Source organism: Ascaphus truei, chromosome 2 (assembly GCF_040206685.1).
Source record: "Ascaphus truei isolate aAscTru1 chromosome 2, aAscTru1.hap1, whole genome shotgun sequence".
NCBI lineage: Eukaryota > Metazoa > Chordata > Amphibia > Anura > Ascaphidae > Ascaphus > Ascaphus truei.
Genome location: NC_134484.1, coordinates 381817247 through 381836329, shown reverse-complemented (window position 1 = coordinate 381836329; position 19083 = coordinate 381817247). Strand labels below are relative to the sequence as shown.

The following is a 19083-nucleotide window of genomic DNA, read 5'->3' as shown; positions in this document are numbered from 1 at the left end:
ACATAGACCAGGGGCCTCATGGAGCAGATCTGTAGTACTCCGTCCTCCAGGGACCACTTGGTTCCCGAGATGCACTTGTTTTGACACAAAAACACTAGAAATATGGCCATGGGGTCAAAAATATGATGTTGCATCTTATGTCTTGAACATGGTGCCTCGGGCCGCACTGATCAGCGCTCCTGCTCTGCCTCACCTGCTCAAACTGGAGCTTTTTTGTGTCCTGGCAGGCGAGGCAGTGAACGCGCTTTGGGGCGGGGCGGGGCGGAGGCGGAGCGTAGGCATATCGGGACGCGGAGCAGGAGGCGGGGCTAGTCCCTCACTCCCATTGGATGTGAGCGGTCACGTGATCGCTCCTCCGCTTCCCTGAACGGCAAATTTTAAATTTGCCTGTCTGCTCAAAATTTCTCAGCATCTGCACGCATGCGGAAGCGTGCGGAAGCAGCTGCTAAAGCCGCACTGATGACAGATGCAGGGGGTAAGTGCATCTGCTCAGCGCAGCTCAGCACGGCTCAGCACAGCCCTACTATGTCCCAGGCCTTACTATTGGTTGGCGGAGCGAGACTGACCCCCATGGCCACATTGTGTCCATTGACTGAAACTGCTCATTGCTCAGATACCAGAAAGTCAGTGGACTAAGAAAGAGACTCCCTATTAAAAGTAAGTAAAAAAAAATCTTTACAATAAGGAAGCAGCATAGACAGCTGCTTTTTAAAGTACTGTAACACTCTTAATGACTACATTTGGGGCCAGATATAAAAGCAAATACTGGGGAAAAAAAGATTTAATAGATAAAAAATTGAAATAGGGCTTTTTTTCTCAAATCTGGAGATGTTGTGGCACCAGTAATGCTCCAGCTTTGTATTAAGGGGACTTTGACAAGTACTGTAACCAAAATACCCATTAAAGGGGTGCATTCAAATTTACATGACGATGGAAAAGCCTGAAAATCTGGAGACATGAAATCTGCCAGCGCTCTATCTACATTGAGGGGGTAAAAATAATTCCTTACCAAGCCATCTGATATCCAGTTTCTTAACAGCTCATAATATAACGTACGCCATTTTTACTCTTAAGCACTTTACTACCTTTGTCATTGAATGAAATTAAAATGTAAATAATTGTAATTCATATTCATACAGTAGCTTTGATCTGAAGCAGAACAAAGAGTTGCTGCAATGGTGTGCATCATGGCTCTTGTCTTGTATTTACATAACTTTGCAATTCTTTTTGTCAGGTTTGTGTTCCCATTTTCATACAGTAACTCTGTGTTTACAAATCTGTGGTTTCAGCCTCGAATAATAGACAGCAGTTCTAAAGAAGGACATAAACCAGACAGATTAATTGGACACATTGAATTTAAAGACATCCATTTCTCTTACCCTAGCCGACCTGATAGCCAAGTAAGTTTTAATTATTTATTCAAACATGATATCAAGCAGGTAACTGTTAACTCCATAAAGAATAACTCAATCATTCAACATGTTAACATTGACATTGTTGATCTGCAGATTCTCAAAGGTCTGAACCTAAAGGTGGAAGCTGGAAAGACCATCGCCCTAGTTGGTTCGAGCGGTTGTGGGAAGAGCACTACCATTCAGTTATTACAGAGGTTCTATGATCCACAACATGGGGAAGTAAGATGATTTTTGCTTCAGAATTATGATATTATTTGTACATCCCTCCTTCATGTCAACATTATCTTTCTTAATTAATTATAGTTTAGTAAAATTCAAGGTCCAAGCTACGATAGCAGTAATACATCTACAGTACAGTACAATATAAATAACTTGAAACACTGAAAACATCCAAACCAAAATCCTTAACAAAATCGATATTCCTGATTTTTTAACGGAAAATTGTCAGTACCAGCATCTAGTCCATCAAGGCTAACTTTTTTGCCCCCCTAAAAGCCTATCATGCTACTTAATGTACTGTGGGGCCTTTGTTCTATTTAAGCTAAGCCTATTAGATTAATTGCCCGTCCCAAACATATTTCGACCTATGAAAAAAAGACTGCCTCTGGAGCACAACATCACCAGGGAATAGATCCCAGTAGCTCAACAGAAAAAAGAACCAAATTAATTGTGCTCAGAACTCATACATTTTAAATAAATATTTTATTTAAAATAAATATTTTACTTTATTCTTCAAAAATATGGAAGATGAAATAGCAATGATGGCTCAACGTGTTTCTTCCTACACAGGGCTTTCTTAAGAGCAATACCACCTAGAACAATTCCTTCCTCCATAAATACATTACCTGGAAGTGAACCAATTAAGGAAACTTTTAACCCCTTATTATCCAAAATAAAAAAACACCAAAAAAAGCTATACACATTATACAATACTCAAAAATACCGCATACTGATTACACAAAATTATTTTGGAATTCTATCTACCATCAAATCCATAATTTCAATTACATCTGCAATTCAAAATCTTTATTTAAGCCATGTGGGTCAAGAGTTTTCAACATTACAATCCAAAAGGATTCCCTTTGCAATAATGTTTTAAATCAATTGCCTCTCATTGGTCCACATGAAACTTCACCTAATGCCATAAATTCAAAACAATCATTGTGTCGATTATGTTTTTCCCATGCATGGGACTACTGTGGAATAAGCTACATTTCTCTTACTTATTGCATGAAAATGTTCATAAATCCGTTGCTTGAACATATGTATTGCTCTTCCTATAAACCTCATGCCACATTTCCATACTGTACAGCCATATACATAACATATTTTGATGAACAATTCAGAAATTATTTGATTTAATAAGGTTTTTTTGTTACTATAGAGAAAACAAAAATGGAGGTCACAAGAAGGTGCTCTCACAAAGAATTCATTTGGTTGCACACCACCTGGATTAAAACATAACCTTTAATACAAAAGTGAAGGACATATAAAACATATATCACTGTAATAATAGTTTAAACAGTGATTTAAACGTGTATATAATCTGAAGCGGCAGGGACAAGATGCTTCTAATTAGTGACTGGTCGAAAATATACCAGAATTAGAGGCAACTTGCAAAGTAGATGGCAGTATAATAATACCATCACAAGGAGAGATATAAGTGGCAAACCAGCCTATATTAATGCTAGTTCACACAAATCAGCCACTATAGAGGATTAGTTTAATAACATTATGTACAGTAGAAAGCTCAGAAAATAAGGTGAACATCTATATATAACAGATGAACCCTCTAGAGTATATACAGGCATACCCTGCATTAACGTACGCAATGGGACCGGAGCATGTATGTAAAGTGAAAATGTACTTAAAGTGAAGCACTACCTTTTCCCACTTATCGATGCATGTACTGTACTGCAATCGTCATATACGTGCATAACTGATGTAAATAACGCATGTGTAACAAGCTCTATAGTCTCCCCGCTTGCGCACAGCATCGTTACAGGTAGGGAGCTGATATTGCTGTTCAGGACGTGCTGACAGGCGCATGCGTGAGCTGCCGTTTGCCTATTGAGCGATATGTACTTACTCGCGAGTGTACTTAAAGTGAGTGTTCTTAAACCGGGGTATGCCTGTATGCAATCCCCACGATAGTATAGAAAGGCAACACTAAACTATTGACATACAGTATGTATAAATAGATTCAGATGACCATAGATGTATAAATCATCTGAGATGTAAGTAACTGTATAGCAGAATGTAACACAGTAAACAGAGTCACTGAAAGCCTACTCACTGGTTAGCAACAAAGTAAGCACAGAAGCCTTTGCAAAGTACAGGCCTGCAATACGTTAGCACACAATGAGCTCCCTTGGTGTGCTGCACCATCACAAAGCCATTATACCTAGGATTGGGGGGCTCGCTCACCACTGACACTGATTTACACCCGCGCAGCGTTACTGTTGACTAATGTTTTGTGCCTGTGTATATTGTGTGTAGGGATCTTCTGCTGAGCATCACAGTGTATTGATTTTGACCCAGGGCGTACATAAAACTGTTTTATCACCCATACACTATCGTTATTTCCCCCTGTAACAGGACTTATCCCTGTTGAAGAAATTATTTCTAAAATCCAACAGGGATCTGATTAAGTGCAGCAAGCAATTACCTACCAAAATAAAGAAGACAAAGAAGAAAAAGAAAAAGTCTACAGAGACGCCTGTGAGAGCTACAAACTCTGCAAACAAAGTCTACCCACCTGTAGGACTACAGCTGAGGTTCTAGCGAATACAGTGAAAACAGCTGCAATAGCATCTCCCGATATCAGGGAGAAAAATACACCTGAAACCGCCAAAATGGAGGACAAGAGGTGGCGTTCCTGTAATGAACCCGACCCCACGGAAGAGTGGCCCGTCCGGTCCTATGAGGATACGGATAAGGATGAAGATATCTCTTATAGGGAACCCAAAATGAGTCACACCCACAAAACACCTCATGAATGGTAGAGGTGCCTGAACTTGGTACGCACTAAAAGACCGCTCTCTATGATGATGAAGGTGATCGGCAGGAGCAAGAGCGGGAGCAGCAGAGCACTGTATATCTACGCCAACTAACGCAACTGCAAGAAAAGCCTTGCAGATACAGTGAAGCTGCTAAAGTTTCAAATAGAGACGGAGACCCCAGTATCCCTGATGGGATGGAGTCATCCAAAACAAACGGCGGAAAAAGAAAAGCGGTGCTTTCACTTACCATGGAAGGAACAGACACATCAGCAGATCTCACGGAGAAAAAGGGGGTCCGAGATGCCCTGCAGCCTAGAGACAATAGAGGATTTGTCACGCGGATGACAGAATATCAAGAGGGCCGAGGCAGAAGTCGTGTAACACAAAGAAGTGTCTGTCTGGTGCCAACAGTGATGAGTCCTCAACCAACTGTACCAAGGAAGCGGAGACAGAACCAGTCAGTGACAATCCCTTGAAAAGCCCTGAAGATGCACTGCAAGCTGCCAGGCATAACTGTGATCTGCTCCGTGAAAAAGTGAAATTGGAGAGAGAAAATAACGCTTAGCTACTGAAGACTGTGCTCGCAATTTACTCTGCTGCAAAGACCGAATTGGAGGATCTAAGGATTGATCTAGACACTGCGAACACTATTATTACTGTCATGGATGAAAAACGGAGCAAGTCTGACCGAATGATTGCTAATCTGAAAAAGAAGTATGAGGCACTGAAAGAGATTACAGTCTCTCCGCAAGAGGTCCACAATTGCCATAGAGAGTTGGGATTCTCTCAGAATGAGGTTCATACTCTCCGCTGGATGCCTCATCAGCAGTTGCCGCACAGAACTGGAACTGGAACTCTCTATAAAGGAACTTCACAGTCTCGCCGAGGAGCTGGACATCTCTCAAAAAGATGTCTGCAGGCTTAATATGGATCTTAAAGTCTCTCAGAAGGAGATCATATATATATGATCCAATGCACAGCCGGCACACCATATGCAAGTAAATAAGTTTTGGTGCTTATCCCATAAAGCAATAACAGACCATACAATACCGGTTGCAACACGACATCAAGGGACAGCACGCAGGTATGTCAATCAAAAATGTTCTATATTTGATAGAAGACACAAAAACCGACGTTTCGGTCCCCAGTGGGACCTTTCTCAAGGTGGTTTTATATATATAAAACAATACATATAAAACCCATCCAAATACATTAAAAAAAATAACCCAATGTATCTAAAAAAAAGACCAAAATGCATCTAAAAAAAGACCACAATACCCCAATACATCTACAAAATACCACAAAACATCTAAAAAAGAGAACAATCCATTAAAAGAATAATACAATACATATAAAAATACCCCCAATCCCCTCAATACATATAAAAGTACTCCCAAGTCCTCCATTAAATATACAAATTCTCCTAAGCCCTTCAATACATATACTAATTCCCCCAAGCCCCAAGTGGTGGCTGCCGTTGCTGCAGGAGGGCGGTGGCTGCGACGGGGGGGGGGAGGGTGTTGCTACAGGGGGGTGTTTTGCTGCGGGGGTGATACGCCGGTGGCTGTGGGATGGCTTGGGGGGGGGAGATGGCAGCAGGTCACAGCAGTTGCCGCCAGCCCCAATTCTCCCTCACAGGCTGTCCCATTAATTGTCTGGGCCGTATGCTTATGCACGCCGGAAGTTTAGACCAGCTGACTTCGGGCGCTGACATCAGAGAGACCAGCCACCAGCTGCCCTGCAGCCACATTGGCAACCCTACTTGAGGCAGCCAAGAGCCGGGGCCCGGCCGCAACCGGCAGCAGGGCCTGCCAGAGGTCGGGGGAAATTTGCAGTGCCGGCTGACTGCCCCCCCCAGCCAGAGGGCCCAGGACACCAGCCCCTGCAGTCCCGCCTGTTGGTGGCCCTGAAGATGGCTGCTGGGAATTTACACAATCAACACAGTTTCGCTGGATCACCCAACACGTTTCGTGAAGATCTATCACTTCCTCAGGGACTACGAGTCTGTTCTGCAGCTGCCGTTGGTTCTTAACTGCCTGACTGTTATACAGCAGTTGTGTTAGTCAAACAGCCTTTTATGCTGAATACCACATCACCATATTAATCCTGAACCAATAATTAAATCAAATGGAAGAAAAAAAGATAACCAGAACTTAATTGTTGGTTAGCCTGCATTACTTACAGTTTTAACATTTTCTCCAGTAAATCAGCATTTTAAATTGGGACTCGTTCCAAGGTGGCAGTAGTGTTTTAATGGGCTGTATCTCTTAGTAGGTGGAAAAAATGTGTCTTGACACTTGGTAGCTACAAGGCATGGCCCTTTGGCAAGGTTTAGGTCACAGTCAATGATTTGCTTCAAATCATGGTTCTAAATGTAAAATAATTGCATTATGGCTGGGCAGGACATAGACATGGTCATCATCCTGACCATGTTCTAATGTCCTACAGATGTTCACTAACACAAGTATCTGAAAATCTAAAATCTACTTCATGTCATTGAAAAAGTGGGAGGGAAGGATGTTTCCTCACTTTGTCCTTAGAATAATATATTTTCTTTTTAACGCCCTATGTTATTTATATTCTACAATTAATCATTTCCCTTTATGACCTGTTTAGATTATTTTGGACGGACATGATGTTCGCACACTTAATGTAAAGTGGTTAAGAGAAAATATTGGCGTGGTTAGTCAAGAGCCGGTCTTGTTTGGAACAACAATTGGAGAAAATATTCGCTATGGCAGGGAGGACGTAACTGATGCAGAAATTGAACAAGCAGCTAAAGAAGCCAATGCCTATGACTTTATATCAAAACTCCCAGATGTAAGACTCCTTTTTTTTATTCATGACTGATCATGACTGATTAGTTTATTGTAATGTACTGTATTATGAAACAACTAAATGCATACACAAATGTAATCAAACACTGAGACAGTGGCTCTCAAACCTTTCCTCAGGACCCAAGCAAAACAAGGTTCTGGGGCCAACCTTCCATCATTCTATTCATATGCAAATTAGGTGCATTCACCTTGGTGCAAGGGCATTGGTTATTCCTGAACCCTGGTGGGGCCAGTGGTTCCCAAGGCACTGCCCTACTACGATTTTGCATATATTATACTACCAATGCTTCGTGCTTGTGATTCAATGTGCATTTCATGTGTTCTTTTTCAAGAAATTTAACACGATAGTGGGTGAGAGAGGATCCCAGTTGAGCGGAGGACAGAAACAGAGAATAGCTATAGCTCGTGCCATCATACGAAATCCAAAGATTCTGCTACTTGATGAAGCAACGTCAGCTTTGGATACACAGAGTGAAGCCATAGTGCAAGCTGCTCTGGATACGGTGAAAACCTTCATATTTTCCCTTATAAATTAAATACTGTATATAAATATAAGAAAATGGGCAAATAAGATACAGTATGTTTACTTCTTTATGGAAATGTTTTCTCTTTTAGGCCAGAAATGGTCGTACCACTATTGTGATAGCTCACCGACTGTCTACTATAAGGACAGCTGATGTTATTGCTGGATTTCAGAATGGAGTGGTTGTGGAGCAGGGATCACACAATGAGCTCATGAAAACAAAGGGAATCTACTATTCCCTTGTGATGCTTCAGGTAATTACTCCTTTTTCTAAAAGAAATAGAGCAGCATTTAAAAGTAGGGACCTCTTCTTTTTATGATGAGCCTACAGTACTACAATAAAAAGCAACCTGAGTATAACTATACCCAATCATCTTCTTTAAACTTCTATTTTGGAAATGTAGACCTAAAAAAATAACTAAAATCCTGCAATAAAAACAGATGTAGTTTCTCAATGCAGAACTAAGAGCATCTATTTTTTGGGAGGAAATCTAATTATTTTACAAAGTGGTATCGCACAGGTCTTCAGTGCAACACCTAAACTTAATGTCCTTGTATGTTTATACTGTTAATTCTATGCTTCTTCATTGATAATGTGTTTGTAGAATTATGAGGACAGCAATAAAGAAGATGGGGACAAAGAATGTTCCTCTGATGAGGAGGAAGAAGCAAATTCTGTGGAAGGCGAAGAGTGTAATCTGGAAGAAATTACCCCAAACATTCACACTGTTGAAGGACTGGAGACTCTCAGAATGCAGAGTTTGCAAAGACAATCCAGCAAACGTAAAAGCAAGAAATCCTCAAAGAAGCGATCCAAGGCAAAAATACCAGCACAAAAAGTGGAAGAGGTAGGACAAACATGCATTACATTTGAATAAAATGTTAATTATAAAAGCCAATATTTGAGAGTTGCTATAGGACAGATGTAGCTAAGATAACTGTCTTTGGTGATGCAGCCACCTGCGGTCACATAAACGCAGTGGTCATTCACAGGAGGATTAATGCTGAGAGGGTCCCATTTGGAAGCATGGACTCTCCACAGTGCCACCACAGCAAACACTGTCTCTGGCAGCTTCTTGAACTGCAGCATTGAAGACAGTGAGTGTTGTTACATCTGTATGTCATAAAACATCATTCATCTAGCACCAGAAGCTACCTTACAGCCCATTCATATAAATGGTCTGTAAGGTGTCTTCAGGTGCCGGAAGGTGTCTTTTGACATACAGCAGCATCACTTCGTAATGTAAATAAGAAAGATCATCTGTTAGTCATGATAAAAAGTCAAGTTGAAAAGCAATGTCATTGAAAAATCTGTTTGCATATTACATATTCTAAAATGTCTGATCTGCTGAATGCACCCTCAAGTCGTAAATTAGCTCATTTACACAGATACAGTATACTTCTATCTGATTTATCATCAATCAAATCAAGTTAAATAAATCACCAAACAAAACAATGGTAAAGTGCATTGACATGATGGTTTATTTTGCACCGGTTCTCTAAATAAGTTTTAAATATTTCATAGCTTTTCATATGTAAGGCTGAAGGCTAACTCTAAATTGCACAACAAACATCATTTACAATCCAGCCTGCTATAGTTAGGAACACCTGCATCAAGCACCGGTACAGGTTATCGTGCATGTATTGGCATTAGCGCCTATTCAAGTTAATAAGAGTTAATGCCAGGAATGGATGCAATAACCTATACCGACACTTGATACATGTGCCCGTTAACGTGTTATGCTTAAGTGAGGTAAAATCACAGTGCTAATGTATACAGTGTTCTTAGATGTTTCTTAGAAACAGTGGTCATGTACAGTAGTACTGTTGACTCCACCCAAAAAAAAATATTTATGGATATTTAACTTAAATTAATTGTTGCTGGAGTATTTGGCAAAGAAGTATGTAAAAAGATTTTTTTTTTAAATTACAAAGTATTTTTTTATAAATCAGACTGGGTTTGTTGTCACTTTTGCTGTTTTTCTTATCCCAGGTAAAAGAAGATCTCCCTGAAGTGTCTTTAAGAAGAATCTTTGCCCTGAACAAACCTGAATGGCTGTACATTACCATTGGAGTCATTGCTGCTGCAATCGCAGCTGGAATATTCCCAACATTTGCCATCATTTTTGGAAAAGCTATTGGGGTATGTCTCAAAATGTAGCAGGAAATAAGCAACATGAAGATAATGTTTAATATAGTACAGTATATGCAGTATTTGATTTCAATCACCCTCTTCAATCATTTTTTTTTTGTATACCACTGTAGCTTTTTTGTTGTGTTTATAAATGTGTGACAAGATGAGGTAGGTATTTGGTTTACTTATTTATTTGGCCATAGTAATTTCTACCTTGTTAAAATATTTGTAATTCCAACCTCATACTGATACTGTTACATATCAACGTACAACATTAAAATGAACTTATTCTAAAATACAGTATGCCATCATTTTTTTTTAGCTTTCCTGCATAGTCTGCTTATGGAAGGTTTGCCTATAAGAAAATGAAATACAGATGTAGCAGATGTTATTGCACCTGCTGATGCATTAGCCCCACCCCTTTCCACACTAGCCCCACCCCTTTCCACATGTGACTAATGCATTTAAAATGGCAGTTGACCCGGCTGGCAGGTTGTGTCCTGCTGCAACTCACCAATGGGAGCATTCATGGCTGCTACCTACATCTGTAAGTTGTTAAAGCATTGCACAGTCATACTAACACATATTGCTGAATGATGGTTTAAACTACTTATCAGTATCCGAGGAACACAATAATAATGAGGGATGATGCCGGGTTGAGATGTTGGTCTTAAACTATACAAGATCAGAATTTCAGTTCTACCTAATGTCTATATCAGCCACACACTGAGAAAAGAAAAATCAGTTACCTGATGGTGCCTCAGTTAGGTTAGCAAAGATATTTAATAAAGAAGCACTTTGCAACAAAAAGGCAGTATATAATGATAAGCAGTGATGTATGAACTAGCTCTTTTTCAATTCATTTATAATTTCACAAATTCTGCATTTTTACAATTTTGTAAAATTTTCGTAAGGGAGTTTTAATTTTTTTTTTAAATGCACAAAAAATTGCTTTATACAAAATGTGGTGAACATGGAAAGATAATTTTTTTGCCAATTTGTTTATAATTTGCATTATAAAAAAAGATATTTGCACATTGGTCATGGGACCCCTCTAAAAAAATTGTCCAACTTTACAATTGTTTTCACAACAAATGGCAAATCTCTAATTATAAGTTATTATCAAACATTACCTAATGCGCCTCATGCACCAACTCTATTTTCCCACTTTGTGGCAGTATTACAAAGTAAATAGTTTGCTTTGAAGACCATTGATAACTGTTTTTTTTTTTGTTTAAATAGTATAAAGATTAGAACTTGATTAGTGTTTATAAATTAAATGTTGTATGCTTTATATCTAGCACTCACTGAAATTGAAATGTACGGTACTGGGGTGGTAATTACAGTGATGCAAAATGTAGCCAAAGAGATTATCGTTTCAACACAACAATTTGGCTAATGTAAACTACTAATGTTTCTTATTGAAAATATTTGCTTCTTTTCACAGGCTTTTCAAGAGCAAGATCATATCAAAAGAACCCACAAAACTGATTTACTGTCACTAATGTTTCTAATGCTGGGCCTAATTAGTGTTGCTGCATACATGATCATGGTAAGAGCAGGGTTTTGTATTTTGTCTATCTTTGTATAGTAATTGGCATCGATCTATTTAGGTAAGTATTAGAGATGTGCGAACGGCACGGATTCGGTTTGCAAAATTTCACAGGGTGTTTTTTTTTTAAATTCAAAAATAGTGCAAAATGTATTTTTAGAAAGAAATTCTAACATTTTGCAAAAATTATGAAATGTTTACTATTTATGTAAAAATGTTCATTCATTTTATTTGTAATTTATTCATTTTTGCGAACGTTGACTTTTTTGGCAAACAGCACATTTTGCTCTTGAATGTTTGCAAACAGTTTCCAATTCTCTAGGAAGTAGTATGCTATGCGTGGTCCCGACACTAAATAGAAGAGTATGTTTGTTCTGTCATATGATTGTATGCTACTGTATGAATATTTGGTGCATGTTGAGTCCTAATCATCCGTTTCAGAGAACCAGAAGTCGGAATACCTTTGTCATTGTATATAGGAAGGGTGGCCAACTCCAGTCCTTAAGGGCCACCAACATGTCAGGTTTTAAGGATACCCTTGCTTTAGCACAGATGGCTCAGTCAACAACCTGTTGGTGGCCCTTGAGGACTGGAGTTGCCCACTTCTGGTATAGAGCAATGAATCTTACATGATGGCCTTCTTACTGCTTTGCTTGTGTGTGAAGCCTAATATGCCATAACATGCATGGTTTGTAGAGATAGGCAACATTTTCACAGAAATTAAAAAAAATGGCAGTTGTTTCATTTTTTCTATCACTGAAAATCCAAACCCAGAGAGACCTGTTTTAGTAGAGGATATATATATATAGGTCCGGAAATAATTGGACACTGACACAATTTTCATAATTTTGGCTCTGTACGCCACCACAATGGATTTGAAATGAAACAACCGAGATGCAATAGAATTGCAGACTTTCAGCTTTAATTCAAGGGGTTGAACAAAAATATCGTATGTAACGTTTAGGAATTGCAACCATTTTCATACACAGTCCCCTTATTTCAGGGGCTCAAATGTAATTGGACAAATTAACACAATCATAAATACATTTTTCATTTTTAATACTTTGGCGAGAATCCTTTGCAGGCAATGACTGCTTAAAGTCTGGAACGCATGGACATCACCAAACGTTGAGTTTCCTCCTTTGTGATGCTTTGCCAGGCCTTTACTGCAGCTGTCCAGTTGTTGTTTGTTCGTGGGTCTTTCTGCCTTAAGGTTTGTCTTCAGCACGTGAAATGCATGCTCGATCGGGGTGAGATAAGGTGATTGACTTGGCCATTGCAGAATATTCCACTTCTTTGCCTTAAAAAACTCCTGGGTTGCTTTCGCAGTATGTTTTGGGTCATTGCCCATCTGTAAAGTGAAGCGCCGTCCAATCAACTTCGCTGAATTTGGCTGAATCTGAGCAGACAATATATCCCTATACACTTCAGAATTCATCCGGCTGCTTCTGTCTTCTGTCACATCATCAATAAACACTAATGACCCAGTGCCATTGGAAGCCATGCATGCCCATGCCATCACACTGCCTCCACTGTGTTTTACAGATGATGTGGTACGCTTCGGATCATGAGCCGTTCCAAGCCTTCTTCATACTTTTTTCTTCCCATCATTCTGGTACAGGTTGATCTTAGTTTCATCTGTCCAAAGAATGCTGTTCCAAAACTGGGCTGGCTTTTTTAGATATTGTTTGGCAAAGTCTAATCTGGCCTTTCTATTCTTGAGGTTTATGAGTGGTTTGCACCTTGTGGTGAACCCTCTGTATATGCTCTCGTGAAGTCTTCTCTTTATGGTAAACTTGGATAATGATAAGCCTACCTCCTGGAGAGTGTTCTTCACTTGGCTGGATGTTGTAAAGGGGTTTTTCTTTAAAATGGAAAGGATCCTACAATCATCCACCACTGTTGTCTTCCGTGGACGTCCAGGCCTTTTTGTGGTGCAGAGCTCACCAGTGTGTTCTTTTTTTCTCAGAATGTACCAAACTGTTGATTTGGCCACTCCTAATGTTCCTGCTATCTCTCTGATGGATTTTCTTTTTTTTTGCAGCCTAAGGATGCCCTGTTTCACTTGTATTGAGAGCTCCTTTGACCGCAAGTTGTGGGTTCACAGCAACAGCTTCCAAATGCGAATGCCACATCTGGAATCAACTCCAGACCTTTTACCTACTTAATTGATGCTGAAATAATGAAGGACTTGCCTACACCTGTCTATGAAACAGCTTTTGAGTCAATTGTCCAATTACTTTTGGTCCCTTGAAAAAGAGGGGGCTACATATTAAAGATATGTAATTCCTAAACCCTTCCTCCAATTTGGATGTGAATACCCTCACATTAAAGCTGATAGACTGCACTTTAAGTCCATATTCATTATTTAACTGTAACTTGAATTTATTTTGGTACACAGCCGAAATAATAAAACTTGTATCAGTGTCCAATTATTTTCGGACTTAACTGTATATATAGCAAATGGAAATATTACTGTATGCTCATCTGCATGTTTAAGACAGGTCTGCAACCCTGCTTTCCCCATTATCACCCAGCACACAGTACTTCCACTACAGCAGGGGATTCTGGGAAATGATATGCAAATGAGCACACAGTGCCACCTTTTGCTTCAAACCATTCAACATGGTTCCCCTATAGGCACTTTTTTTACAAACCATAACTTAACTAACTATGGTAAGACCTATCCTCATTGCTTCATTTTTGCATAGCCAGTATAACCCCACACTGATGAGACCCATTAAGGTCGAAGCGGCTGTCTGTAGGTGGGTTTACTGGCTATGCATCTTAACCCTGGCTATTCTCAAAGCTGTGACCATGCAGCAAGCTTAAGCCTATAGGGGAAACATGTTCAATGGTTTTGAAGCAAAAGGTGGCACTGTGCTCATTTGCATGTCATTTCCCAGAATCCCCTGGGTACGCCCGTGAGATGAAACGCACTCCCTGCCGGAGTCAGGGGTGAAAGGCAAAAAGTCAAATAATCACTTGATGCGTGTCATGGAACCTGAGGGGGCGCCTGCAGGCAATGGAACGCATGCCGTGCCGAAACGAAGCTAATTGCGCATGCGTGAGCAGTGGCAGAATAAAAACAAATAACCAGCGCGTCTGCAAGGAACTAATTTGCCCTCTATCTATGTACCATTGCGCATGCGCAATAGACCAAATGTACGCTGTAGCATAAAAAACGCTACTTGGATATGCAGAAAAAGAACCAAATTAGGATAAAAAGCTAAGCAATGTGGCTAATCATACCAACATGGCGAAAAAACATATGTACTTGCTGCTGGATTCAAGCATATCCTGGAATGATGCCAAACTAGGGGTACTTTAAAGGATCAAATCCTCCCTAAGTCTCCTGGTCAGAAAGCGTATCGCACAGCAGATGCTAATGCCAATTATTGACTATGGAGACATAGGGCCTCATGCAGTAAGCCCCGATACAAAATTTTCGGCACGAATTGCGAAAATGTATTTTTTGGGCGATTTGCCCTCGCAGTATTCAGTAAGGGCCGAATCCTTCCGATCCCTGCTGAAGCACTGCGAAAGCAAAGCTGCCGATGAGCTGTGGCGATACAGCCTGGCTCCCGATAAGGCTCCCGATAAGCCTTTGGTGCCGATAGATGTTTGCAGCTGAGAGAGACAAGCCGCTCTCTCAGCGCAAACTTCGGCACCAAAAAAAGTATTTAAAAACAACTTTTATTTATACTCTACATGTGCAGGGGGTCTTCGGAGCTGAACCGCGTTGGTTTGAGGTCCGGGGACCCCCTGCCCCCCGAGATACAGGCCCCTTTATGAGGTGCCGGTATCCCTCGGCGTTTAAAGGTCCCGATCACGTGACCGCGGCCTGTAAACAAACCAGAGGGATACCGGCACCCCATAAAGGGGCCTGTATCTCGGGGGGCAGGGGGTCCCCGGACCTCAAACCAACGCTGTTCTGCTCCGGAGACCCTCTGCACATGTATAGTATAAATAAAACACACACACATCAATAAAGACTCGTTCCTTACCTTGGCGGCTATGTGCAACGGTAATGAAGCAGCATGAATGTCTTTTTAATTATACTGTACAGTGAGCAGGGGGTCCCCTGAGCTGAACCGCATTGCTTTGTGGACCAGGGACCCCCTGCTTCCCGAGTTACAGGCCCCGGTATGTGTCATCGGGTGGCAGTGTCGCCGCCATGTTTATAGCGTCCCCGCAATAAACATGGCGTCCACACTGTAACCGATGGCCCAAACCGGGGCCTGTAACTCGGGAGGCAGGGGGTCTCTGAGCCACAAATAAATGCGCTTCAGCTCAGGGGGCCTCCTGCTTCCGCACAATATTATTAAAATACATTAATGCTGCTTCATTACCATAGCGGATAGCCGCTAAGGCAATGAAGGGGTTAACGCATAGTAGCATGTTTATTGGGGACAAATGCCCCCAATAAACATAGCAGCAATACACAACATACAGTATAGTAATGGGCAGAATGACTATTATCCACAAATGGATAATAGTGCAGTTGTCCATTTACAATACTTACACAACAATAAAGACTTTAAATACATATAGCACTCACCCATGTCCCACTGCCACGATGAAGGCCATCCTCATCTTCATCCTGCCCATGCCCCATCCGCTTCTGCAAAACAAACACAAGAATTACAACATCCAAATTAATGTCCCCTAACCCCTTAATCACCATAGCGGTTATTAACCGCTACAGTTATTAAGGGGTTAAGCCACCATCACCCACATACCCTCCCCCACAAAGCCCCCCAACCACCCTCACCCAATACCCACAGGGGAGTCCTACCAAATACCCTTGGGCCTAATACCCCCTCCCCCAGCACATACAGTACAATAATGTGCCAAATAACTATTATCCACATAGGGATAATACATTATTTGGCCATTATTAAACACATTCAATAACGTTAAAATGTAAATAAAATTGTACTAACCTCATCAATAAGAAGTCTCCGTCGCAGCATCATCCTTGGGGTCCGTTGCCAACATTAGAAATAGCCACAACATTTCAATATCATTAACATAACACTGAACCCCTTAATCACCTTATCGGGTACTAACCTGAAAGGTAATTAAGGGGTGAAGCCATCCTGCAATGCCTACAACAGTTATGCATAACATCTTCAGTGAAATAAATAATATACTTCTTGTGATGTATGGCGATTTGAGTGGCATTATTGTATTGTTAACATTGATTTGCAGCGTGTACATGCAGTTTACATGTTATGCTACATGTATACACTGTAAATGCAATGTTTTATGAGGCATGTGAGCCTACAGATTGAATGATTAAATGGAATTTGGTTAGGCAATTGGTTTTTATTTCACTGAAGATGTTATGCATAACTGTTGTAGGCATTGCAGGATGGCTTCACCCCTTAATTACCTTTCAGGTTAGTACCCGATAAGGTGATTAAGGGGTTCAGTGTTATGTTAATGATATTGAAATGTTGTGGCTATTTCTAATGTTGGCAACGGACCCCAAGGATGATGCTGGCGACGGAGACTTCTTATTGATGAGGTTAGTACAATTTTATTTACATTTTAACGTTATTGAATGTGTTTAATAATGGCCAAATAATGTATTATCCCTATGTGGATAATAGTTATTTGGCACATTATTGTACTGTATGTGCTGGGGGAGGGGGTATTAGGCCCAAGGGTATTTGGTAGGACTCCCCTGTGGGTATTGGGTGAGGGTGGTTGGGGGGCTTTGTGGGGGAGGGTATGTGGGTGATGGTGGCTTAACCCCTTAATAACTGTAGCGGTTAATAACCGCTATGGTGATTAAGGGGTTAGGGGACATTAATTTGGATGTTGTAATTCTTGTGTTTGTTTTGCAGAAGCGGATGGGGCATGGGCAGGATGAAGATGAGGATGGCCTTCATCGTGGCAGTGGGACATGGGTGAGTGCTATATGTATTTAAAGTCTTTATTGTTGTGTATGTATTGTAAATGGACAACTGCACTATTATCCTTTTGTGGATAATAGTCATTGTACCAATTACTATACAGTATGTTAGGGGGGTATAGGTGTTGTTGGGTATATATATATATATATATATATATATAATATAATTATTTATTTATGTAGTTATTGTGGGGCTGGGGTGTGTATTTTTTTAATATTGTGGCTAGTGGGGGTGGGTGAAAGGGGTATTAGCCCCAACGGTGGTAGTTTAGGGCTTGCGGGTGGGTAGCGGGAGGCCTTAACCCCTTCAGGACCGTAGCGGTATTAACTGCTACGGTCGTGAAGGGGTTAAGTGCCCTCGCAACCCCCCCGCAAGTCCTAAACTCACACCCAGGGCCAAATACCCCCCTCACCCATCCCCGCTACCCACAATAACGCTGGCACGGTGGGTTAACCCCTTCATTGCCTTAGCGGTTAGCCGCTAAGGTAATGAAGTGGCTTTTAAATGCCTTTTTCCTGCCTCGGATGCATGCCGGGGGGCTCCGGTGCGGGTATCAGCTCCGGAGACCCCCGGCATCAATCACAGGCAGGAAAAAGGGCTGATTTTTCCTAAGTGTCGCCCTTGCCGATGCTTCTCCTTCAGCAAGTTGCCAACTTTAGTTGGCGGGCTGGATTGGCCATAAAATCTCCAATCTGGCCTGCCGATCAGCACCAAAAAGCTGATCGGGGCTTACTGAATTCAGGCGGGAAAAAAAAGTCCCGATAAGTGGCTTATCGGCAGCCGGGTGGCGAAAAAATTTTTTTCGCAAGAAAAGTTGCCGATAATTCCCACTTATCGGGGCTTACTGAATCAGGAGGGCAAAAAACAGCTATAAAATGCCGAAAAAGCCTTATCGGGGCTTACTGCATGAGGCCCATAGTATATGGCACGGCACCTCAAACCCACCTTAGCAAACTTGACACCCTCTACAATTCCATTTGTCGTTTTGTTCTCCAATGCAACTACAACACACATCACTGCGAAATGCTCAAAGAACTAGATTGTTCATCACTAGAGTCTAGGTGCAAAGTTCACCTTCCTGTCTTGCCTTTAAATTATTTATTGGCAAGCTACCCAGCTATCTGAACAAGCTTCTCACTCCTAGCACATGCAGCACTTATCACCTGAGATCAGACTCCAAAAGACTGTTCATGGTCCCAAGGCTCAACAAAGTATCCGGCCGTTCCTCCTTCTCTTACCGTGCACCCAAAACTGGAACAACCTACCAGAGACTCTCACATCCACCACCAGTTTAAGTTCTTTCAAATCTAAGGCTGTCTCACATTTTAATCTGGTCTGTAACTGTTTCATTCGCCCATAATATATATTTCTTTAACTGTGCACGCAATGTCTTGTATATAATTTATACCCTGTTCATTTATGTAACTGTATTTGTAACCATGTATTATTTGTCTTAACTCTGTGCCCAGGACATACTTGAAAACGAGAGGTAGCTCTCAATGTATTACTTCCTGGTAAAATATTTTATAAATAAATAAATAAAATAAATAGATGGGAGCCATCAAACTGAAAGCATATCATAGAAAATGGTGAAATAAACACTGACAAATAAAGTGCAAAACAGTGTAAAATAGTGAACATAAGTGATGAAGTGGTCTGGCAATGAAACACTGATGAAATAGCCAATTTAACAAAA

General features: G+C 40.9%; 1 protein-coding gene across 1 annotated transcript in view; it reads left to right on the top strand.

Moving 5' to 3' along the window:
- Positions 1–19083, top strand: part of LOC142487595 (ATP-dependent translocase ABCB1-like) — a 141773-nt gene that overhangs the window by 74655 nt on the left and 48035 nt on the right. Inside the window, exons 12-19 of the mRNA XM_075587172.1 lie at positions 1290–1400; positions 1509–1634; positions 7034–7237; positions 7587–7757; positions 7870–8031; positions 8383–8625; positions 9771–9920; positions 11359–11463. Of these exons, the coding sequence (XP_075443287.1) occupies positions 1290–1400; positions 1509–1634; positions 7034–7237; positions 7587–7757; positions 7870–8031; positions 8383–8625; positions 9771–9920; positions 11359–11463 (1272 nt within the window). The remainder of the gene's footprint in view (positions 1–1289; positions 1401–1508; positions 1635–7033; positions 7238–7586; positions 7758–7869; positions 8032–8382; positions 8626–9770; positions 9921–11358; positions 11464–19083) is intronic.